The 25,976-nt window shown below is 45.8% G+C and overlaps 2 protein-coding genes across 2 annotated transcripts in view; both read right to left on the reverse strand.

Moving 5' to 3' along the window:
- Positions 1–3,010: 3,010 nt before the first annotated feature.
- Positions 3,011–13,128, reverse strand: NAA20 (N-alpha-acetyltransferase 20, NatB catalytic subunit). Its single transcript, XM_060253762.1, has 6 exons — positions 12,912–13,128; positions 11,026–11,050; positions 9,282–9,372; positions 7,806–7,941; positions 4,766–4,911; positions 3,011–3,770 (listed from the first exon to the last, which is right to left on the reverse strand). Exons 1-6 carry the CDS (start codon positions 12,962–12,964, stop codon positions 3,685–3,687), a joined length of 537 nt encoding a protein of 178 aa, XP_060109745.1. The 5' UTR covers positions 12,965–13,128; the 3' UTR covers positions 3,011–3,684.
- A 6,402-nt stretch (positions 13,129–19,530) lies between these two features.
- The window catches only part of RIN2 (Ras and Rab interactor 2), an 88,626-nt gene continuing 82,180 nt past the window's right edge, over positions 19,531–25,976 (reverse strand). Inside the window, 2 exon segments of the mRNA XM_060253933.1 lie at positions 19,531–22,800; positions 25,564–25,727. Of these exon segments, the coding sequence (XP_060109916.1) occupies positions 22,480–22,800; positions 25,564–25,727 (485 nt within the window). The 3' untranslated portion in view covers positions 19,531–22,479.

A 25,976-nucleotide genomic window follows, 5' to 3' on the forward strand; every position in this document is an offset into this window, starting at 1 on the left:
GCAGTTTATTTCGAATGGGCCCATAGAATGGACAGGATAGAATACAATGAGCAATTGCTCATTGTTACTTCTGTGGTTTCTTCAGTTCCACATTTTATTCCCTCTAGTGGTTGATTTGATATTACATCAATTTACGTCCAGCATCTTTCCCTGCAGATGAACATATGAACATATGAAGCTGCCTTATACTGAATCAGACCCTTGGTCCATCAAAGTCAGTCTTGTCTTCTCAGACTGGCAGCGGCTCTCCAGAGTCTCAAGCTGAGGTTTTTCTCACCTATTTGCCTGGACCCTTTTTTGGAGATGCCGGGGATTGAACCTGGGACCTTCTGATTCCCAAGCAGATGCTCTGCCACTGAGCCACCGTCCCTCCCTAAAAGTATTATTATTAGTAGTATTGTCTTCTCAGACTGGCAGCGGCTCTCCAGGGTCTCAAGCTGAAGTTTTTCACACCTATTTGCCTGGACCCTTTTTTGGAGATGCCAGGGATTGAACCTGGGACCTTCTGCTTCCCAAGCAGATGCTCTACCACTGAGCCACCGTCCCTCCCCCAATCTAAGCTGCATGTTTTTATGCAAGACATAAATCAATGAAATATTCAATCACTAAAAAGAGCAAAACATTAGAAGAGGGTGGGGCGATCCCAAAGCAATGGGAACACACAGCCAAAGAAAATGAGAATGCAGAAAAGTAACAGGGTGGCTTTTTCAGAAATCTGACCCTTCAGCCAAGAGCTGGGAGAAAAAGTTGGTGTTTTATAGGCAGCCAAGATTCTTGCAGATATTTGGAGACGCAAGAAAGCACAAGCAGCTGGGTTGGATGCCACAGATGCATTCCACTAGCAGAGGCAACTGAAGGTGCCTTCCCTAGCAATCGTTCAAACATCTTGCATTAAGGAAGACTCCTGCTGCTGAAGTAAAGCACCTCTGATAATGAAACAGATCTAATTCAACATACATAATTAATAGGGAAAACTCATGTAGTTATACAAATCCAACTGTTGTCATCTAAAGCAACTGGGATGATTGGGCATTGAGTGCTTCTAAACAAAAATGGAACATGTGGGCATGCAAACTTTTATGTTGGCCCTTCCAGGCAACACTGGGGAAAACATGCATCAAACAATACAGCAGGGAGGCAATTTAGTTCTCTTGTCTGAATGTTCTATTTCTGTCTGAATAATGGGTCTCCCCTGCATACAGACAGCTTTTGAAGGTAGCAGGAAACATCAGTTCCTCAGCCATGATTCCTTGCATATTCTCTAGCTTTAACCCAAGTCTTTCCCCACCCCTCTCATGTTACTAACATAGTTCCCACTAAGCTGTGCTAGGGGGCGCTGGCACACACATTTTCAGCAGGCTGCTCACAGGTTTCTGATTTCTGCTCACAACCTTTATTGGAAACAATGGAGGATGGGGGCACCTTCTTCTGAGGCCCATAGAGCTGAACCCCCCCCCCGGTCCAGTCTTCTTGAAACTTGGAGAGGTTTTTGAGGAGAGGCACCAGCAGTTATGCTGAAAATTTGGTATCTTCGTCAAGAAACAGCCTCTCCACCCCCGAGCCCCAGATTGATTCCCCATTATACCCTATGGGACCATTGACTATAATGGTCCCAATAGGCCGCTATTATTATTTTTGTGCACCCCTATTACACTTCTCAGTATGATTTGTAGGGTGCCTTCAAGGAAAATCAGTAGTTTGGGCAGGTTGATAACATTTAAGCAAATTCTTGTTAGGTTAGAAAGGGTTTTGACAGTGACTGTAACTCTTCTGTCATACTTGGCCTGTAATGCTGGTTGTCATAGATCATTGAAAAAAACAACAACAAAGTAAACTACGAGTCCCCCCTCCCCAAAAATGCACAGGGCGCAGGTCCAAGGCCAGATCTACCAATATAGTGGGCTGTGGTGGGTGAAATTTGATGTGGATTTTGTTTTCTCTTGTGTTTAAATTATTAAAATATAGTTTAAATATAATTTAAAATAATTTATTCTGAGATTTTTACAAGATTATGGAAATAATCTAAAAACTAATTGATGCGAACGTCAAATGTAGACTTGTTCACAACTTCAGTGTTACTAGCTTTTTTTCACTCATGGGATAGAGTTTCTGCTCAGAGCTTAGAGGGAACGTCGGTTACTAATTGAAGAATATACACTTTAGGACTGCACAGCAGATGTTGCCAGGCCACTGCAGATGTTGCCTGGCCACTGCAGAGAAGAAGAGGAACAAAGGATAGCTTTTCATCCACTCCCTTCCATCTGCAGCTCAGCCTGCCTGTATGCCAGTGAGCGCAAGCAAACAACATCAGCTCACCTGTCTAAAGAAGCAAGTCTAGCATTTGCCAGATTGCCCCCAACTTACAGTATTGCCTGATGGTATTCCAACATCTGGAAGCAAAATGTTTTCCCTGAGTCTGGCAGTAACCAAACAGGAGCCATTACTAATCAAATCAAAGCCCTCCCAAGCCCAATGAGCCAGCAATGTGCCTAGGGTTTAAGGCAGACTTTGGAAAGACAGGCTTATCTGCACAAACCTCTTTGGGGGCAAGACCTGTATACAGCTTTGCAGGCTGGCAGCTTGCTCAATTGTCTGCCGAGTCACTTCTTCCCCTCCCTCCGCTGTTCTTGAACTCTTAAGTCAGACTGCCAGGTGCCAGAACAAAAGCCAGAGCTGAAGACACTCAACTCTTATACTGAACTGGACTATCGGTTCATCAAGGCCCATACTGTCTGCTCAGCCAGGCAGTGTCTCTCCAGAGTCTTCCACATCGTCTACTTCATGATCCTTTTAACAGGACTGAACCGGAGACCTTCTGCATGCAAAGCAAAGGCTCTTCCACTGAGCCATGGTTAATCTGTTACAGCTATATTCATTAGCAGGATTCAGTTAGAGTTTTAGTTACTACTTAAACACATATTCCAGCCTATCACAGCGCTCCACTTGCCCTCCCAAATCACACAAGAAGACTAGCCCCACCCTACCACCAAGAGAAGCAGGCAGCAGGAAGAAACATCTTGAAAAGTTTAAAAAGGTTCGCAACAATAACAACAAACTGTCCATTGTGCTCTTCAGTGTTTCATTTAACAATGGAGAAAAGCTGATTGATGCAATCTAGTAGTTTGATTGGAACTAGAGGCTTGCTGAAGCTGGTAGGTGCTGAAGAATCCACTCGTCACTTTAACCATTCACTGGAAGGAGTTATGCTCTGTGTCCAAAACAGGAAATACCAGAGAGAGAACAGCTGCAGGGCTTCCGAGTATGTGTGGGTCACACCAGCTACAGAGGCGGGAATTTATGAGCATCAGAAAATGGAGATGTTTATAGACATGTAGGTTTGACTCAACTGCTTCCATTTATTTATTTACTTTAAGGTGCCAGTCCCTGTAAGATGATGTGACATTTCATCTGAACTGAAAGTTTTGTAATCGTTCAAAACAACTGAGATTTATGGTTTAATTAACAGTGAAAAAATATTTCAGTCGTAAGTCTGCTCTACATCAGCAACATTAGAAGATGTTGCCAAAAAGCCTAAAAACAAAAGTTCACATCTGCAGATTCTTTCTTCATTGCTCTAAAGCCCCTCGTTACATTTTTTTTTAAAGATGCTGGAGCATCTCTGAAAGTGTTTCCAGCTGTCGCCAAATGTTATTTCAGCCCTCTGTATAAATAGCCAGCCTCGGCTTATTCGATGTCTTCCGGTCTGACAGGATGAGGTAACGGTATAATTGATTTCTTCTCCGTGTCTCGAGACAGGGCTTTCCTCATGTCTGCGGATAGGAACACAATGGAGACAAAGACAAGCGCAAATAAAATATTTTATACTGCAAAACAAGTCAGTGAAAAACAAGAAATCAACAAGACTAAGGTTAAGTTGAAACAGCACCAGGAACAGAGGACGGAGAGGAGACAGGCACTTACTGCAAGAAGAGATTGATTTTAACCTCCCCCTCCCGCCACCTACTAGTTTTGCTTCTAAGGTCAGAAAGGGTCCTTCATAGCTTCCCTGCTCCCCCATGCAAGCCTGACACAAACGTCAGACTTCACCCTGTCTTATTAGAACAGCCTCAGGCTGCCAGTGATGGAACCTGTGAATTTCGAGCTCAACCAGCCGAACTCTCTGAACAGCACTCTCATTACAAGAATTAATAAGAGCAGCACTTTACTGATTCTTTGTAATACTAGGTCTTTCTCTATACGGGCCAGAAGGGAAAGTTTGGCTCCTGAGGTTCTTCTTGGTGCCTGAAATGTAACAAAATCCACTACTGGCTTTACCTGTGTTTGTTTATTGGGGGGGGGGGGGGGGAGCTGTGCCCTGCAAGTTCCAATCTCTATGCATGCTTAAAAAAAATCATAATCCACAGCAGAGTGTAAGATTCCTGAAAACATCAGCTGTTGTCCTAGAGCAATGGTCCAAGTTGCCATGGAGACCACCCTTTCCTTGATGCAGAGGCTCCGTGGATAAACTGAGTTATGCTCCAGAGCTCCGTCTCTCGCCTCGATCGTCTGCTTATGCGGCAGTTTACGACGAGGAAGTTAGAAAATGATCCAACTAAAAGTAAACACTTCATAAGGGTTCGTTTTATGTCATTTAAGGGTTCATTTCATTTAGTGGTAGATCGACATGCAACGGCTGCTTAAACATCTGCTGCTGAAACAAACCACTAGTGTGCATATTTCAGGCTGGACTGCGCCCTTAATCTAAACAACACTGACTTTAACCACTGAAATTCCACCATTTCAGACAAAAATGCCAAAGACTCACCATAAGCATCTTCATCAGGCTCCCCATTGCTGGCAGAGTAATATTCTAGCACTGTTCTATACACACTGTAGCCCAGTTGTTTGTACATATTCACAGCAACTTGATTTGACACTCTTACAAAGAGGTCCACGAAAAATCCACCCTTTCTTCATTCGGAGAGACAGAGGGGGGGGGGAATAAAATAAAATAACAGAGGCAAAATAGCTAAAAGGATCTACAATAGCACCAAGTAACGTATAAAAATCTATGGGAAGAAAATTTCAATGTACACAGGTGACCTTTATCTCAATTCAGGGAACTTAAGTGTTGTCTTAAGTCAAACTACGAACATAGCTCGACATGTCTTAATAATTTGCACTACAGAGCCACAGACCAGAGTCCTAAACAGACAGAAAATATAAGCAGACTAGCAGCTCTAAACCATGGCTTATCTGTCTTTAAAAGGTAAAAGTAGTCCCCTGTGCAAGCATCAGTCATTTCTGACTCTGGGGTGCCGCTGCTTTCATGGCGGACTTTTTACGGGGTGGTTTGCCATTGCCTCCCCCAGTCATATATACTTTCCCCCCAGCAAGCTGGGGACTCGTTTTACCGACCTCGCAAGGATGGAAGGCTAAGTCAACCTGGAGCTGGCTCCCTGAACCAGCTTCCGCTGGGATCGAACTCAGGTCGTGAGCAGAGGGCTCCGACTGCAGTACTGCAGCTTTACCACTCTCTGCGCCACGGGGCTCTTTTATCTGTCTTACTTGGAAGCTTAATCTGTTATTTGAGTCGTAAACACAAATCCTACTTTGGCATGATGTTTGGACTGAGCCACTGCTGAGACAGCCGAAACGGATGCAAGACTCAGCTGGGCAGAAGGACTCAAATGGTTTCTTGGTTAAACAATTTTATTCGGTAATATATGGTAATTATATCCAATACTAATAAAACAATAATAAACCCTTACTGCCTTCCCCATACATTACACTTTCCCCTTCTCTCCTCCCCCCAAATCTTGGACTTCCGCTGGTGCCAATTGCCTAAAATTCTAATAACAAAAGGTATCTTTAACTTTAAAAAAATCTTAATAAGAAGGGGAAAAAAAAGAATATATATATATATAGGACTGAAATGGTTTCAATCCTTTTTAAAAACCTAACTCAAGAAGTAGGCAATGTGGGTCAAAACCATGGGAACATGGTGAAAAAGAAGATGATATTGGATTTATATCCCACCCTCCACTCCGAAGAGTCTCAGAGTGGCTCACAATCTCCTTTACCTTCCTCCCCCCCACAACAGACACCATGTGAGGTAGATGAAGATATTGGATTTATATCCCGCCCTCTACTCCGAAGAGTCTCAGAGCGGCTCACAATCTCCTTTATCTTCCTCCCCCACAACAGACACCCTGTGAGGTAGATGAAGATATTGGATTTATATCCCGCCCTCCACTCCGAAGAGTCTCAGAGCGGCTCACAATCTCCTTTCCCTTCCCCCCCCCCACTACAGACACCCTGTGAGGTAGATGAAGATATTGGATTTATAGCCCGCCCTCCACTCCGAAGAGTCTCAGAGCGGCTCACAATCTCCTTTACCTTCCTCCCCCACAACAGACACCCTGTGAGGTGGGTGGGGCTGGAGAGGGCTCTCACAGCAGCTGCCCTTTCAAGGACAACCCCTGCCAGAGCTATGGCGGACCCAAGGCCATTCCAGCAGGTGCAAGTGGAGGAGTGGGGAATCAAACCCGGTTCTCCCAGATAAGAGTCCGCTCACTTAACCACTACACCAAATTGGCTCTCAAACTGGGAGTCCCACAGGAGTCAGCACTTCAACCTATATGGTTTAATATCTATGTCAAGCCTGTCCAGAGCTCTGGAGCTGGGCGTCATCAACATGCTGGTGACACCCAGCTACATCTTACACTAAACCAGCTGACAAGTGCCAGCTCTTTTCTGCACCAGTACCTAAATGCCATAAACAAGCACGAAGCACCGGAGTGGAATCCAGGTGAGACAGAAGCTGGTTGGGCAAGGTTGCTGCCTTGGCAGGAGGTTGGCTTTCAACTATAGATGGAGAACAGCTGTCCTTAAAGGATGCCACCAAGAGTTTAGGACTCCTGTGGGACCCTGACCTCCGACTAGAGAAGCAGGTGAGCTTAGCAGCAAAGAACACACTGTTCAACTGCACTGGACACAGAGGCTCGACCTTTAGCTACAGACAAAGAATCTGGCCAGGCTATTGCACGGTAGAATAACAGGTCTTGATTACTATAACATCTTCCCTGTGGGGCTACCACTGAAAACAGGAAACTCTGACTGGTGTACAATTTGGCAGTCTGTTTATTATGTAGGAAGAGCCCCGTGGTGCAGAGTGTTAAAGCTGCCGCACTGCAGTCCTAAGCTCTGCTCACGACCTGAGTTCGATCCCCAGCAGAAGCTGGGTTTTCAGGTAGCCGGCTCCAGGTTAACTCAGCCTTCCATCCTTCCGAGGTCGGTCAAATGAGTACCCAGCTTGCTGCGGGGAAAGTGTAGATGACTGGCGAAGGCAATGGCAAACCACCCTGTAAAAAGTCTGCCGTGAAAACGTTGCGAAAGCAACGTCACCCCAGAGTCGGAAACGACTGGTGCTTGAACAGGGGACCTTTCCTTTCCCTTTTTCCCCTTATTATGTAGGGCTGGCTGTGGAGCACATATTACAGCAACTCTCAGCTCCCTTCACTAATTGCTGATTTGTTTCCAGATCCAATTCACTGTGATAGTGTTTACCTTTTAAGCCCTTTAGGACCTGGGACTGACATATCTGAAGGATCTTCTCCCCCTGTACACCATCTCTGGTCAAGGTGTGTCCTGCTGCTATGCAGGCTTTTTTCGTTCCCTCTCTCTGCCCTGGATTGGCCTTCCACAAGTGTGGCAGGAAGACTGTACTACCCTGAAAGGTTTAAGCCGCTCAAATTATTTAATTAGTCTTCAACAGAACCCAAAGGAAACGTAACTAGAATTCCTGCAGACCAACACATTGCTGAACTGGTTATGGCTGCATATCTTTAGTGAACAGGATTCACCTTTCTGATATTTCCTCGAGCAGCTCCATTAGTTTAGCAGCCAAACCCAGCCGGCGAAATTCAGGCGCAACAGAGAGGGCCGTCACGTGGCCATGCCACTCCTCTCTGGCCACTGAACCTTCAGCTTTCCCCATAACTGCAAGCAAAAGGAGCAGGAGTTAGCACATATGAACTAGCACACGACTACCTCGCAGCGACTTTCCTGCTAACATCTCTGGTCAAGGTATGTCCTGCTGCTATGCAGACCTTTTCAGTTGCCTCTCTCTTTGCTCTGGAGTGACCTTCCAGAGACGAAGCGAGAACCCACGTCCCTTGCCTTGAGGAGAGGTTGGGAGACAGCAGTAATTTGGAAGGTCACAGTCGCAGCTAGGGGCAGGCCTGCCACGAGGCAAACTAGGTGACTGCCTAGAGCGCCAGCCTTCTGGGGGCACTAAATTGGGCGCCCTCCACAGGACTTGGTGATGTCATCAGCGCAGGGGAGGTGTCAGAATTAGTCTTGCCTAGGGTGCCCGAAAGTCTAGGGCCAGCCCTGGTTGCAGCCTCTTTTTTTAGTATAACGCAGTGGCTCCCGACCTTTTCGGCACCAGGGATCAGTTTCCTGGAAGACAATTTTCCCAGGGATCGGTGGGCGGCAGAAAGAATTCTTTCTCCAGTAGAACACGGCACTTGATCCCAAAAGATTCTACAAACCCTAATAAAAAGCATCTTTACTTAGAAGTAAATTCCATCTTTACTTGGAAGTAAATTCAATGTTTACAAAGCGGGTGTGATGACAACCCTCATCTACGGCTCCGAATCGGTTTTATACCGTCATCACCTGCGACTCCTTGAGCGCTTTCTTCAGCGCTGCCTTCACACCATCCTCAACATCCACTGGAGTGACTTTGTGACCAACACTGAAGTCCTCAAGCGGGCGGAGGTTACAAGCATCGAGGCACTGCTGTTGAAGACGCAGCTGCGCTGGGCAGGGCATATTTCCAGGATGGAAAACCACCGTCTTCCCAAGATTGCCCTGTATGGCAAACTTTCCACCGGCCATCAAAATAGAGGGGCACCAAAGAAGAGGTACAAGGACTCCTTGAAGAAATCCCTTGGTACCTGTTGCATCAACCATCACCAGTGGTCTGACCTAGCCTCAGATCGCAAAGCATGGAGGCACACCATCCACCAGGCTGTCTCTTCCTTTGAGAACGCACGCATAGCTGGTCTTGAGGACAAAAGGAGATTGAGGCAGAATCGCACTGCTACAGCACCAACGCCGAATCAGACTTTTCCCTGCAGCCACTGTGGCCGGACCTGCCTGTCCCGCATTGGTCTTGTCAGCCACCAGCGAGCCTGCAGCAGACGTGGACTACTGCACCTTTCTTAAATCTTCATTTGCGAAGTCAAGCCGAGAGAGAGAGAAATTCCACTGAAATCAAATTTAAAGGAAAGCAAAGGATTTACGCCCAGCAACAAAGGAAAAACTCTACTTACTGTAACCCATTAACTCTCCACCAGGTGCTTCTGCAACAATAAAATATTCTGGCCAGTGAGCCAAGTACTGTAAGTAAAATGGAATCCCATACTATGAGTATTGTAAGTTAAGGAAATGTCACCTCAAGAGGCAAGCGCCTTAAAATAGACAAAATAAAATACCGAAGTCACTGCGAATGCTTAATCCCAAAGTTTTGTGCTGGATCAGGAGTGTTGCTCCGTGGCAGTTCAATCTCTGGCATCTTCAGCAGGTTACTGGGCAGCAGGTACCAGAAAAGACTCCCACTTGAGTTCCCTGGAGGGCTGCTGCCAACTAGAGAAGACAGTACTGAGCTGACCTGGTTCAGAATAAGGCAGCTTTGTACGTGATGCTACCTAAGCATGGAAGAAAATTCTGTTTGCACATCTCAGATGAACCTAAGATATATTTCAGCACTGCTCTACAGCTTTAGAATTCACCTAAGCAATGATGCTGTTAAGTGGCCTCACGCAATAGTCTAAGACCCTGGTCAAAAAATATGGAGGAAATACTACTGATCACTACTACAAGACTCTTGTAAAGCAGTTTGATCAGCTGAAACGCACTGTATCTAATACTAGATTATCATTGTTATTTATTTACTTCATTTACACCCTGCCTTTCTCCGCAGGGAGAACCAAGGCTGCTGACATCATTCTTTTCTCCTCAATTTTATCTGAACAAAACCTCTGGGAGGATGGTCAGGCCGAGTGCTTGGCCCAAGGTCACCCAAAATTTGACTCCAAACCCAAACACTCCTCATACATCTTAAGCAATGCTTGAAGATTTTAAGAACTCAATCTAGAGCTGCTTATGTAAGCCTGTTTTAGTTTGGATATTTGGATATGTATGAGGAAGCCCTTGGATAGCATCTCATCTCCACCATGAGCTTACAAGTGAACCCAGAAAGCATCTCTTTCTCTCTCAGGACCCACATGAATAAATATGGGTATAATAAATAGCACTGTAAAGACTACAATGGAATGCTTTGAACATCCAAAAGTCCAATATAACTGCTGCGATAAGCAGGAGGCTGGAAATGTATTCACACCCACTTTTCAACCCCTGACAATAAAATCCAATAACAATATACCACAAAAACCGCAACAGTTGCTCCCACTGAAGCAATACCATCAACAGTTAAAATGGTTATTTGAACTACAACACTCTAATGCTGATATAGAAGAGCAGCTCCCATATTGCTCAGAAAGGCAGGAACTCTGACCACTAAGGCGGCACTTTTTGCAGTGCAACTGAGACATGCTTTTACAGACACACATTGAGAGTGTGATGCAGGAAGACACACACCCATCATTTTTGTGAACATGAGCCAATGCGGCAGAGCGGCTGGAGTGTCTGAGTAGGATCTGGGAGGCCCAGGTTCAAATCCCCACTAAGCCACAGAAGGTCACTGCAACTGAAGCTTGCTGGGCAACTACGGGCCAGTCACACACTCAGCCCAACCCACCTCACAGGGTTGTTGTTGTGAAGAGAACACTGAGGGGGGGGAGGACAATATTGGCAGCCTTGGGTTCCCCCTGGGGACAAAGATGGATCATAAATGAAGTAGACAAAACAATAACATAAATACAGATGCTCTTCCTTGTTTGATCAGCTGTAGCTTCTCAGCACAGTCAGCAGCAAACATGGCTTTCTTTCCATGGAACATGTAAAAAAAAATTTAAAAAAAAAAGCTATTCTGCAGTTTCAAGCAAAAAAGGATACAGTCTCTGTAAGAGGGTCCAAATTGCTGGAGAAAATGAAAAGAACCGGTTACAACAATGAGGAAAAGACAAGGTCGAAGCTTAGGAGCGAAACAGCGCCTCTTTTAGACCCAAGGAAGGGGCACGCCTCTCATCTCCTACCTGACCCACTCCCCAAGCTAGCCATGCTAACCCTGTTAACCTGTTACAGAGAGCACACGAGCAGCCTGCGCATACACGCTTCCCTGTTTGTAAGAAAAAGGCACTGCACATTTACTTTTAAAAAGAAACCAGCAACCAGCACTTGGATAAACATATCTGAAGACGTGAGCAGTGACTCACAAAAGCTCATCCCCTGCCATAAATTGTGTTACTCTTTAAGGTGCTCTTTGCCTCTTGCTGTTCTTCTGGATAAACCTGCCGTGCGTGCGTGCGACATGACTCAAACGTAGGGCTTGCAAACCCGTCCTTTTCCAGCTGGCGTATTAAGATGGAACCATCGCATCAATAAGCTATGTTTACATGTATTTTAAGAATGAAGCATTATTAATTTATACTGTAATTTAAATTTTAATCTAATCGCTGGTTTAAGAAATGTATTTTAATGGCTATGTTGTATTTATTGTTACATCATGGTGTGACCCACCATGTCCTGTAAGCCACCCTGAGCCTGCTTCGGCAGGGAGGGCGGGGTATAAATAAAAATTTATTATTATTACAAGGAAATGTCACCTATATGCTCAACACGAACTGGAAGTGCCTTCCCTATAACTTGTGGGCAGGGCTTCCAACAACCTTGCGAGGCCACTTCCAACCTCCCCCTTTCAAGCGGACCACCAAGAAGAGAGATCCAGGTGGGCAGCTGTGCTGGTCTGAAGCAACAGAATCCTAGAGCTGGAAGGGACCTCCAGGGTCACCTAGTTCAACCCCCTGCACAATGCAGGAAACTCACAAACCCCTCCCCCTAAATTCACAGGATCTTCATTGCTGTCAGATGGCCATCCAGCCTCTGTTTAAAAACCTCCAAGGAAGGAGAGCCCACCACCTCCCAAGGAAGCCTGCTCCATTGAGGAATCGCTCTAACCATCAGGGAGTTCTTCCTAATGTTGAGCTGGAAATTTTTGATTTAATTCCAGCCCATTGGTCCTGGTTCAATCTTCTGCAGCAACAACTCCACACAATCCTCTATACAGAATCATAGAGCTGGAAGGGACCTTTAGGGTCATCACTCCAACTCCCTGCACAATGCAGGAAACTCACAAATGCCTCCCCCTAAACTCACAGCATCCTCATTGCTGTCAGATGGCCATCTAGCCTCTGCTTAAAAACCTCCAAGGAAGGAGAGCCCAGCACCTCCTGAGGAAGCCTGTTCCACTGAGGAATCGCTCTAATGATCAGGAAGTTCTTCCTAATGTTGAGCTGGAAATTTTTGATTTAATTCCAGCCCATTGGTCCTGGTTCAACCTTCTGCAGCAACAACTCCACACCATCCTCTTTACAGAATCCTAGAGTTGGGAGGGACCTCTAGGGTCATCTAGTCCAACCCCCTGCACAATGCAGGAAACTCACAAACCCCTCCCGCTAAATTCACAGGATCTTCATTGCTGTCAGTTGGCCATCGAGCCTCTGTTGAAAAACCTCCAAGGAAGGAGAGCCAATTTCATAGAATCCTAGAGCTGGACGGGACCTCCGGGGTCACCTAGCCCACCCCCTGCACAATGCAGGAAACACGTCGACTCCAACGAAGCTCGAGTCCAGCGGCACCTTTAGGACCAGCCAAGTTTAATTCTGGGCATGAGCTTTTCTGTGCTCTCTAGCTCCAGACCAGGCTCCCTCCGGGGCCGCCCGAGCATTTCATTGGAGCCCCTCCCCCAGCAAGAAATAAGCGTGCCCCCCGCCCCCCCTCACATGTTGTTGAAGCGGAAGAGGTCGTTGCACGTGAAAGCTCGCAGCGAGGTCATGGCGGCGGCGGCGGCTTCTACCGACCAGGGCGCTGCTTAGGCAGGCTGCGGCCTGCTCCGGCACCGGCTGAAAGAGTTGCCAGGCAACCGCCCAAGAGGCGGGGCTTTGCCGGAAGGCCGGCAGGAAGTGGCGCACCGTTGCGTCGGCGCGCTGCGACGTGGACGCGGAGGGAGAGAAGGGAGCGGAGACTGTCGGGCGCCCCCTAGCGTTGTCTCCGGTTTGGGGGAATCGCCATTTCTGCCGTTTATGGGCTTTAAGGAGAGCTGAGCGATTCATTTCATTGCACTCCGCCTTTCTCCACAAGTGGGGACCAGATCCTCACAGCTGAGTGTGTGTGAGATGACCCAAGGTCATCCAGCGATGCTCCCTTTGCAGAGCTGGGATTCAAACCTTTAATCTGCAAGGTGCCCTGAGACTCCTCTGTTTCTTTGCTTTCTTCCCCCCCACTCACACACAAAAAAAGGACTAATATTGCTCTTTTAAGCTTTGGACTGGTTAAGAGAGACACCAGCAAATCCAATCCTATGCTTGAGACCCTAGGATCTAGGGTTACCAACCTCCAGGTGGGGCCTGGAGTTCTCTCATCATTTCAACTGATCTCCAACTTCTAGCAATCAGTTCCCCTGGAAGGAATGGCAGCTTCGGAAGGCGGACTGTTTGGCATCACATCCTTGCTGAGCTCCCTCTCTTCCTCAGGCTCTACCATCTCCGGGCTCCTCCCCCCCACATTTCCAGGAATTTCCCAGCCTGGCTTTGGCAACTTGACTATGTGCAAAGCATCCCTGATGCTAGCACTGGGGCGGGGGGGGGGGGGTGTTCAGAACAGGAAGATGCAAAATAAATCAGAACGATTAATAATTTATGTAGATTGTTTCAGAAGGTAGTTGTGTTGGACTGCAGTAAAATAGAACAAAGTTTGAGTCCAGTAGCACCTTTAAAACCGACAAAGTTATGTTCAAGGTATGAAGTTTCGTGCGCACGCCCACTATCCCAGATACATTTTCATGTACATGAAAGCACATGAAAGCCACAGAGGGGATTGGCGGGCATGACCTGCATGACCTGGTTCCCTTTGGCTGAGGAGGTCCCTTGTTTTGTTCTGTTTCTTCAGACCAGCACGGTGATCTTTAGCAGATCAGGCAACTTGCCCCTTACCTCTTCCTCTTGGATTTGGCTACAGTGACCCATGCAATGGTCACTTCCAGGCTTGATTACTGTAACTTGCTTCAGGCGGGGGGCTTGCCCTTGGGGCTGATCCAGAAACTCCAGCTGGTGCAAAATGTGGCAGCATGCCTGCTGCGCAGTCACACATTCAGCCAGTGCTACACCAATTACACTGACGGATTGAGTACCGGATCCTGTTCAAGGTGCTGGTTTTGACCTTCAAAGCCTTGTTCAGCCTGAGCATGACATACAGGAGGGACCACCTCTCCCCATCAGTGTTCATTCTAAGCTGAGTTAGTGTGAGCAAGCTCACAGTTTTTTCACCTCCAGTTCATGCATTTATTTTTTTTATTTTTTAAAAAAATTTCATTTGATTTATATCCCGCCCTACCCCACCGAAGCGGGCTCAGGGCGGCTCACAACACAGAGGGTTCTAACAATAAAATTCCAATTTTAAATACAATAACAGTTTACATCATTAAACATTAAAAAACATTAAAATCAGTACATCAATCCACAATGTGCTATCTATAACTTCCTTTGATGTTTTGATAGTTTTAGTGCCGGTCAGTTATAGGCCAACCGGAAGAGGACTGTCTTACAGGCCCTGCGGAATTGTCCAATATCCCGCAGGGCCCTGACCTCTTCCGGTAACTGGTTCCACCAGCAAGGGGCTGTTACGGAGAAGGCCCTGTCCCTGGTTGACTTCAGCCGGGCCTCCTTTGGTCCGGGGATTACGAGCAGATTTTGGGAGCCCGATCGCAGTGCTCTCTGGGGAACATATGGGAAGAGACGGTCCCTAAGTCTTAGCTTAGGAAAAATGGCACCAGAGCAAACTAATTTATGCAATAGCTCATAACTTTAATATCAGTAGCTCACGAAGTGGAATTGTTGCTCACAAGACTGCACAGCTTAGAGCAGGGGTTTCGAACTCATTTGTTAGGAGGGCTGGATCTGACATCAATGAGACCTTGTCAGGCCAGGCCATGTAGTCCATTCATTCCGCTTGCCTGTTGGTGGACGGGTAGAATGGCGCTGCCATAATATAACATTGCTTGCCAGGAAGCGCTGGAATTCAGCTGACTTACATAAATTGTGCTCCATTGTCCAACACGGTAATGTCTGGCAGGCCATGGGTGGTGAACAGACAACGCAGGGAGCAGATAACAATGGTGGATGTCATTGTGGACACTGGAATGACTTCCAACCATTTAGGTAGGACTCCACAATTATTAAAAATACCTGCCCTTGGAGCGGACCCACAAAGTCTACGTGGAGCCATGACCATGGCATGCGAGTTGTCCCTCACGATTGTACTGGAGCTTGAGGCACTGCAGGACAAGACACTTGACATGGCTGGCAGGACCAGACCCCCTCCTCAATAGCCTTGTCCAACTGTGGCCCTTCCTGGACAGTAGTGAAGCTTGTAATCCTATGCCGACAGGAATACAGACCAGCGCATCATCTGAGGTAACAGGATCTGCGGGGTCCGGAAATCAGAATAGCCCCAGGATCGTTTTGTGGTGCGTGATGATTTCAAAGTGTCTGCCATACATGTAGTCATGGGATTTCTTGACTGCAGCCACAATAGCAAGGACCTCTTTGTCTATCTGCGCATAATTTCACTCTGCAGATGACAGAGTTCTGGAAAAGTATGCGACAGGGGCTTCCCATCCTTCTGGCATCCAGTGACTCAAAGCAGCGCTGATCCCATACGGAGGCATGTCGCAGGCAAATACAAGGGGCTACAGCTTATCAAAATGTGTAAGCACACTGTCTTATGAAAGTAAGTCTTCGATGGTGGCAAAAGCCTTGTTTCCCCATGGGCCCCAGACCCAGGGGCTCTTGGAGGTTTTCGTTTCTTTAAGTACCTGTGAGTTAATGTTACCTAGCGTATGTGCCACTCCCCACAAAATTTTAGCATTCTTATCTTCAGTTATTGCCATTCTGCTAGGCTTTGAATTATTGTCTAGTTCTTGATACAATTTAGTTTAAAGCCCTCTTTATTAGGTTAGCAAGGCTCTTACCAAACACTTTTTTCCTTATCTTCTTGAGGTGCAAACTATCTCCCGATAAGAAGAACTTAATCTCGAAAGCGTAAGCCATGGTCCAAAAATCCAAACCTTTCCTGATGACATCATCTACATAGCCAGTCGTTTATTTGCAGTATTCTTTCCCGCCCTATGCCATGGACTTGGACAGGAAGAACTGACAAAAACACAACCTGTGCTCCCAGCTCCTTCCCCTTCTGGCCCAGAGCCACAGAGTCTCTTTTAATACGTTCCAGGCTGTGCCAGGCAGTATCATTTGTTCCCACATGGACCAGCAAGAAAGGATAATCATTCTTTAATGTAGGCCAAATCAGGTCTGAAAACATTTGTTTCCCAGAAGGCCTATAGACTAGATTGGCTTGAGGGATGTCATCATTGTGGTTTTAATCCTTCTTTAGTTCTTGGCCATTTTAAGGGATGTTTTCGGTGACTGGATTTTTGATCACTGTAAAACCTGGAAGTGACGTGGGGTAGCTCTAGGAATTGCTGGAAATTATATTTTCCAATGGTTCCTTTAGCTACCCCAAGCCATTTCTGTGTTTTCCTCAGAATGATGTAGCAGCGCAGACTGTCATGTCCCCCATGTCCCTGCCCCCCAACCCTCTCTCTGGTTGCCAGGCTGATCCCAGCAACCCCGCATGCCATGTTTCTGTTGAGACATTTGGAGGGAGAAGTAGGGCTTAAGGAACACGCTTTGGATTGGTTTCAGTTGTTCCTTATGGGCAGGATTCAAAAGGTTGCCGTAGAGGACACGTTTCCTACAGCGTGAGACCTGCCTTGTTTTGTACCCAGTACTGTTCAATTTCTAAGCTAAGCCCGTGGGAGAAATCATTCATGGTTTTGGAATAGGGATGCCATCAATATGCTCGTGCGCTCTCTTTCCCTGCTCCAGGTCTCTGGGTGACCTCTGTGGTGGAGAACAGCTTGCAAGCCTGTCTATTTCCAACTTCTTCCCTACTTCACAAACAACAGAAATAGTCGCCTACCTATAGGTCAACACTCAGAGGCTTACTGAGGCCCCCAATGGTATGCATGCTTACTTAAGAGTAAGTAAGTCTGCTTAAAGTTCCTCCTTGACCTCTGTGAGCCATACGTGTGAAAAAGCCTGGCGATACTGGAGTGCCTGAATTCATGTCCGCCTGCTGTAGCTGGTAAAGGATAAGGGTAAATAAACTACAACTGAATCCTGACAAGGCGACGGTAATGTTGACCGGGAAGGCGGAGGCCCTTAAGGACATGGGAATCCCCACATTGGATGGGGTCCAGTTTTCTCTTGACTCAGTTTAGAGCCTAGGGGTGATTCTGGACCCAGCTTTATTGCTACCATGTGCCCCCCCCCCCAAGAACTCACCCCGATATTTCCATGACTTCTTTCTGCCTGCTCATTAATGGCAATCTTCCAATAACATTTCTCACGTTTACAACATCTTTTCCATCTGCAAGAATGAAACTTGCTCCTATAGACATGTATGTACTTCAGGAACCATGTTTCATGGCACTGAAATAAAACAAAACACTTTCCTAGAAAGAGGACAATGATTACATTGCTCCAAAAAAGGAATGGAAAGGAAATTTTTGGCTCCTTAGCAACACAAACTTTAGTGGGTTTGAGTCTATGAGACCATAAAGACTCCTTTTTATTTCTGTTGTGAGAAGTTGGCATGGCTTCCCTTCCGTCTGCAATGGGCAAGCAGAGAAGGAAGGCCTTTTCAGCATATGCCCATTTTAGACCTACCACTTCACTCATTTCTTCACATATATGGTTTTCCCTCAGCAGCCTTTCTCCCCCCACCTCTGCTTCCTCAGAGTTACCTACTATCAGAATCAGGGTGGACCCTCCTTTCCCCCCACTTACAAGATCAGGCGTGCCACAAAATCTGCCACCAGGGCATTCCTAAGGCTGTAATGAAATACTCTGTAATGGAGAATTAGGTTCTAAGCTGTGGTAAGAATTTGTTTTGATCAGTACTAGAAAAGCAACAATATATAGGACAGGAATGTACCTGGGATGTTTAGGAACAAATACCGCTTCAAGGCCAAGATATTTCTGGGAAGGAAATCAGATTGCAAAGTGCCTTGAACAGGGGAAAGACGTTTTCAGTATTCACCAGTCTCAGTTCCGTTTCTGCTCTCCTCGGTACCTCTTCCATTCAAATTCAAAGAAAGAATTTCAAGCAGGTTTGGCCTTTTCCATTTCTATATCATTTCACATGTCTTTCTCAAATGGCTGATCCATTGCCCATGGTTTTTGAGGAGAGATACACAGGCCAGTTGTTGAGATGACCCACATACATGGACACCTTCCCAGTATTCCAAGGGGAATTAGACACTTATGAATAAGAGTGACCAGAGGACACTTTTCAACCAGGCAGAATGCAGGGGAGTACCAATTCATGCTTAGGGCGTTCCAGTTGGCCTTGTTTTCCAGGATCAGAGTGCTTTTACTCAGGGTGAACTGTGCCAACCCCTTACAAGCTGAAATGCACCCGCTGTGCAAGCTCAAAGCCGGTCCCCGTAGAGTTGGTGTGCTCCTGCCCAGGCAGAGTAGGAAGAGCTGCTGAGACCCACCTTGCCTTACGTTTGAGGCACTAGACTAGAACTGCTGTGTGCAAGAGGGACTTGGGAGACCTGTCTTGCCTCAGATCTGTTATCTGTGAGAGATTTCTATCCTCATTTCTGTATTCCATCCACTGTAATCCTCATGGAATGGGTGGAAGACAATTATAGGGCAGATCCTAAATTCCTGAAACTGATAGGGTTGCTTCTGAACGTACATTTGACAATAAACCACAGCAAGTATGTTCCTAGTGTGGCGGTTCCCAATATGATGTACACCGGTACTATAGCACCTACAAATGTGTTTCCAAGCCGCCTGCTGCGTCTTGATTCTTGGGGATAAAGTCCAAAGGGTCTTGAATAGAATGGAGAGGGCAGGGAGAGGTACAATCCACACTGTGGCCTCAGCATCCTACCACCTATGTGTAGAAGCCAGCCCCGAGGTGTAAATTAAAAAAAAAAAAAGTGAATTGGCCCCCAGGGCCATGTCACAAACCATCATAACTGCAGCATGTGTGAATAGTCACGGTTCAAACATGACCGGAAGAACAACACACAGTGTGCATTTAATCACAAGCAATTTGCATATTTGGCTGCCAGACACCAAATGACAAATAATCCAGTCATGGTTTTGAAAGTGTCAATTCTAATGTCATCCTATAGCGAGCCACGTGAGGTGGACTATACAATACTTCCAGAAAGGGCAGAGCTAGGCCCGATGGCAAGAAAAAACTGACTGCTTAAACTCAGACTATCTTCTCTCACACACAAAGAACCACGCCACAAAGTACAAAGTACAAAACTACCTCTTTATCCTTTACAAAATGTAATACAACATAAACAATGGCAGATGTGTGGCAAATCAACATAACACATACATATCTTTACATACAGAATTTGCTTCCAGAGTCATCTTCTTGTAATGTTAGTGTATTAAGGTGCAGCCCTCCAAAAATTCAGCATACAAGACTGTTTATACGGTTTGGAAAACAATAGAACTGTCCAGGTTGACAGGGTTCTTAAAAATTCTGTGTCTCAACAAAGGATTTAAGAGCCAGGATTTTTAAAGATTACCTGGATTTTCTGGTGCTGTTTGTGAATCTGATTGTAGTTTTTAATAAGGCAGTACTATTCAACCAATCAGACTGGCCAATTATCAAGCGGGTCAGTGATATACTACGGACAAGCAGAATTCCTCCCACTCCAGCTAAGTTTTTGCATTTTCTCCTCTTTCTCCTAGGCACAAGCTGACTGCCACAATTATACACTAGAGCTGGAGGTCCCCTACCTTTCTCAAGCCTGTGGACACCTTTGGAATTCTGACATAGGTTGGTGGGTGCAGCCACAAAATGGCTGCCAACGATGGTGGAGCCAACTCCAAAAGGTCAGGGAGCAAAGCTCAATATTTCAGGTAGAAGCTCTGCCTAACAGGATGCCTTTTAAAATGAAGATATTTTAAAGTAGTGTCTTACATATACACAGCTTCCCTTCAGTCACACAGCGAAAACCTGCAAAGCCAATCAGGTCTGCAGTGGCCAATCAAAAGCCCCACCTGACCTCATCCATTTTCTAAAGCCACTTTGCAGGTGTTAGGAAAGGTGTCAGCAGGTGCCCACAGACACCATGTTGGGGATCCCCGCACTAGAGGGTGGGATGAATAGAATGAGTTTTTAAGAAAACCTCACTTGACGTCACACCTGGGGTCCTAAGTGATCACCATATATAAGGCATTCCGAAGAGGCCAGAATTCAGGAGGCTCTCATCTGAAAGTTCTCTTGCATCAAGTGCACTGTCTAAACTGCACAGTTTCCTATTGCGTTTTCCTCCTATGCTTATTTATCGGGAAGTCAGCCTCGCTGAATGCAGTGGGCTCTGTCCCTAGGAAAGGGCACATAGGTCTGAAGCTTAAGCCTTTGGTTTTCTTGTGTCTTTAGATGAGAACAAATTTACAATTAATATTCCAGTGCCTCACAAAACAGCCATCGCTTTTTTTTTAAGCCACCACCAAACGCATCTCATGTTGCTTGCTTTATGAATACACAAATTTATTTTCCGCTGTTTAAGATAACACATGTCAAATCAATTTGCATACCTAGGATTTAACAAACATTAAAATTCCTTCATGACCTCCTTCATCCGTGTTCTGCGAGAAGCCTGAACCAGCAGACTAGGGTGTACCTTCAAGACAGTACCCTTAAACTGAAAAATTGCCACCCGGTTTCTCTCCTCAAAAATGTCCAAGAGGAAGAAGCATCAGCATTACACACAAGCATACAGCCGGAGGGGTAAGCCCTCTAAGCTCTTTGCATCCTTCGACCCTGATTCTGTGTACAAGGATTGTTCGTGCATATTAAGGAGCAGCCACATCACTTTGACCCCGACCTGGATGGTTCAAGCCAGCATGATCTTGGCAGATCTCAGAAGCGGAGCAGGATTGGCCCTGGTTAGGACTGAGATGGGAGACCACCAAGGAAGCCCAGGGCTGCTGCACAGAGACAGGCCATGGCAAACCACCTCTGTCTCTGCCCTGAGGTGTATGGCCCAGGGGAGTCAGATCTCAGAAGCTAAGCAGGGTCAATCCTGGTTAGTATTCGGATGGGGAAACGCTGAGGAAGCTCCAGGTGGCTTCGCAGAGACAGGCGATGGCAAAACACCTCTGGACATCTCTTGCCTTGGAAACCCTGTGGGGTCACCGTGAGTCGGCTATGATTTGATGGCATTTTCTACCACCTCAGAGCTGTGACTGTGAGCATAGCTGCAATACATCTTAATCCTAAAATGGGCTCTTTGTGCCCCCTCCCTATATGACATAATTTCTTTCACAGACCTCACCTCTCCCACTAACCGTTCATCCAGGATTACAATTGATAAACTACCACAGCCCATTAAACATTGCACGTTGGGCTTGCCGAAGGCCTCAGACAGCTGACATCCGAAAGCCAAACGGCTTTTGCAAAATCAGCACTTCAAAACGCAAGTTTGATATTTTTATAAACCCAGGAAGTGGGTAGAGAGAGGCACAAAAAAACCCCCCACCCCCCGAAATTTTCAACGCAATACTCTAAAACCAGCAAAGAGATTTATTTTGTATATTAAATGTTTTTAAAAAAAAAAAAATCACATGCATAATTATAGATTTTCATAGTTTAAAAAATATTTTAAGAACCGTGACAGTTTACCGGCAACTGCGATAAAATTTATGCGAAATACATAAAGACAAGTCGCCTCCAGGAAAATAATACTTAAAAAAAAAAACTATTTTAGAGAAGGCCACGACTATCCATAGAGAGTTCACAGATGCCCTGCATCGGACAGTCCTCGTATGTACAGTGCTGAAACTCAAGGCAAACCAGTTAGCGTAACAAAAGGTCTGGCCTATCAATACATTTAATTGAAAAATTGTGCTTGGGCTGAGGATGAGAATAAAACGCAGTACAGACCTGCAAACAGACTTAGTGCAGGATATTTGAAAAGGTCTGTGATGTAGGAAGTGGAGCTCTGTGCATCGTGCACTGTGGCGCCACCAGTCTGCCTGCTTTATGTATGCTGTTTACAATCATGGAGAGTGGCTTCTGTTTACTTCTATTTACTAGAGCCATCGGTCTGCCTGCTTTACCCATGTCGTTTACAGTCACAGAGAGTTGCTTCTATTTAGAGTCCTGCAGACGTCTTCACTGACAAGAACTTAGTTGTGAAGCAAAAAGATGTCTCCAGCCACTTAACAAAAAAAAAAGTCACCAGCTTTATGACACATGGTTGCTGTTGTCGTTCTGAAAAACAGCCCCATATGGGTCGCTGTTGATGCGCTTATAGACAAAATGGAAGACTTGGGGCTGTGGCCGACTGTGCAGTTCAGCTTTGATCTTTTGTGGGTAGGTGTCCTCTGTCAGTTGCTGCCAGGTGTCATCAATGAAAAGAAAGAGGCTGTAGTCGTCGGGATTGTCCACTCTGAACTTCTCGGCACAGAGCCGGCACACATCTTCTGTCGTAATATATGGTCTCACGAGCAACGTTTTCCCTGTGCAGCCGCTGCTAACTTCCTGGAATGCAACTCGAAGATAGTTCTGTGGAATGAGAAGAGGAGTGGGGAAAATAAAAACTCACAATCAATACCCAATGAAGATGACTCCCTTCCTCGCCACTAAACACCATGCACTGAACTCGGCAGTCTGAAATGCAATTATTCCTCTTGCTGCTAAGCCAGAGGTTTTCAAACTGTGTCCCAAAGAACCTGATGTTTCTTGGAAGCTTATCTGTCTCAGTAAAGTTTGTTAGAGTGGACAAATTTTCCTGAAAGATTAGCGATCTTCTCTTACAATGCACAAGAGTGGGAAAACATTGGTGTGTCCAAAAGATACTCTCTGTATATGCGGTGAGAAAATGAGGCTGGTGTTGTGTGAGCTCCTATACCTTATACTCATTGGAATTTTGCAGAGGGGTTAAATAGCAAAACACATTTCTTCTACCCAATACTTCTACCGCAAAAGGAAAAGAGTTTTTAACTCCAAAATTAAAAACAAAAGGAGAAATAAGCATCCTACTCACTAAGGAAAGATACAATTGGTTGTCATGGGGATTTGAGGAAGGAAAAAGAGGAAGGGGAGGCAGAGAGAGAAGAAAATAGAATCAAGGAAGGAAGGAGAAACAGAGAATATGCAAGTTAGAGCACTGATTGTCCTCAAACTACATGAAAAGAGTCACGAGAGGGAAGAAATAGGTCAAACACAGGCCAAAACATACTTTCAGGATGCAACAACCCAAACCTTTGTTTTCATGAGCAAAAACATCCTACAAATTTATTTTTGCTGAGGTGTCCTCCAACGCATTTGCAAAGTTGCAACCCAAACTTGAGAATTCTGGCCAAGTATCCAATGCAGGCAGTGAAACATTAGCAACATAACAAAACAAAAAAACTGAAAAAATATTCAAGATTAATGATCATGGCACATAAAATGCAAAGGTGGGATTGCAAACTTTCAGGTAAGATGTCAGTGAATACTATAACTGTGAATAAATTAACAAACAATGAAAAGTCAACGCAATTTCTACTTGAGACAATTTAAAGAATGCAACTTCAAAGTCCAGTATCAAAAAGTCTCAATATAAAGTTCAGTCACTAAAGCTTCATTCATAATACAATCAATATTATTTTCAATAACTTCAAAAGGTGCTGATGTCTTCTCTTAAGCTTCACAAATCAGCAGAAGTTCTAAAGTGCTTGTCCTAAGAAGTCTAATAAAATTACTTACAACCGTCTTGCGTGTGATTCCTTATTTCCTATTTTACTTACAAACCTGGTATATGGTTATGGATGTACAGAACAGCTTCTGACAGATATGTTGACATGTAAAGCTATTTCCAATTAATGCTTTTTCAGAGAGGCAGCCTACAATCCATCTCAGCTACATCCAGGACAGCATTTATCAGCACAATTTTTGGGAAAAAAATATTCAAAACAACAAAAATATTTATTCTCTGAAATTTTCTTCTATTGAGGCTTTTGATACTGGACTTTGAAGTTGCACTATTTAGATTGTCTCAGATAGATATTGCATTAACTTTTCATTGTTTGTTCATTAATTTATTCACAGTTATTGTATTCTCTGACATTTAACTGTTCCGTGGATCTCTCTGTGCTACAAATTCCAGGTAGGACCTGGAGATCTCCTGGAATTATAACTGAGCTCCAAGCAACAGAGATCAAGACCTCTGGAGAAATGGTTGCTTTGGAGGGTGGACTCTGTGGCATTATACCCCACTGAGGTCCTGCCCCTCCCTAAATCCCTCCCTCTCCAGGGTCCACCCCGAAATCTCCAGGGATTGCCCAACTTGGAGTTGGTAATGCACAATGTACAGCACAACGTACATGTGTTATTTTTCATGCACCTGTCATATTCACATATAAATCAGGGAACGGAGGTGTCTCAGAGGCACATGCAAGAGTGGGCCACTGGACCAAGGGAAATTGCTAGCTGCTCTAGACACACTTCAAGAAGAAGAAGAAGATGAAGGTATTGGATTTATATCCCGCCCTCCGCTCCAAAGAGTCTCAGAGCGGCTCACAATCTCCTTTACATTCCCCCCCCCACACACAACAGACACCCTGTGAGGTAGATGAAGATATTGGATTTATATCCCACCCTCCACTCCGAAGAGTCTCAGAGCGGCTCACAATCTCCTTTACCTTCCTCCCCCACAGCAGACACCCTGTGAGGTAGATGAAGATATTGGATTCATATCCCGCCCTCCACTCCGAAGAGTCTCAGAGCGGCTCACAATCTCCTTTTCCTTCCTCCCCCACAACAGACACCCTGCGAGGTGGGTGGGACTGAGAGGGCTCTCACAGCAGCTGCCCTTTCAAAGACAACTCCTACGAAATCTATGGCTGACCCAAGGCCATGCCAGCAGCTGCAAGTGGAGGAGTGGGGAATCAAACCCGGTTCTCCCAGATAAGAGTCCGCACACTTAACCACTACACCAGACTGGCTCAAGGTATTGGTGCTGGGGGGGGGGGGTGGCAGTTCCTGGAGCAATGGGAGGAATGGGACAGGGCAGGGCAGGAGAATGTTCTGCATCCTTCTGCCATGTATTATTTAAACCCCATCCTCCGCTTTCATTTGGGTGGGAAAGATATATGAATGATACCCCCACCGCATCTAGTTCTGCCCTGAGCTTCGTTGTCTATGGTTGGACTCAAAACGACATCATCCAGGGCTGTCCAGGTCAGTCCCTGTACTTGCCACCAGTGACACCACAGAGGCTCCCACTCTCGTACACACATCCCCGATACAACTGAAAAGCCGCCCCCTGGAAGGCATCAACTGTACCTGAAAGTCATCAACAGACGGGATTGTTCTGTTTGTTGTCCTCCGCTTGTGCCACTGCCGGAGGGTATTTCGGGCTTCTGAACACAACAGTCGGGCTGCTTGTTCTTCTTGGAAGTTCTTAATTAAAGAAAGGGCTCCGTAAGCACTTGTCAAGTAGTATCCCCCTGTGAGAAAGAGTAAGAGAAGAATGTTCCAAGAACAGTGGTTGCCATAAGCTTGGTTAGGCCTCATAATGAACCAAAACATTACAATCACCATAGGTCTTGGTGACTTGTCTCCTACCACTCTGGCTTGGCCAAGTCCTTCCACCAGCCCAAGAGGCCTTACTCTGCTGCATGGCTCTCAGAAGAGGCTTCCAGCTTGACTCAGAGGAGTGGAAGGAGACCAGCTGGTTTCCATAATTTTTCTAGGCA

The sequence above is a fragment of the Heteronotia binoei genome, chromosome 14, assembly GCF_032191835.1.
Source record: "Heteronotia binoei isolate CCM8104 ecotype False Entrance Well chromosome 14, APGP_CSIRO_Hbin_v1, whole genome shotgun sequence".
Classification (NCBI taxonomy): domain Eukaryota; kingdom Metazoa; phylum Chordata; class Lepidosauria; order Squamata; family Gekkonidae; genus Heteronotia; species Heteronotia binoei.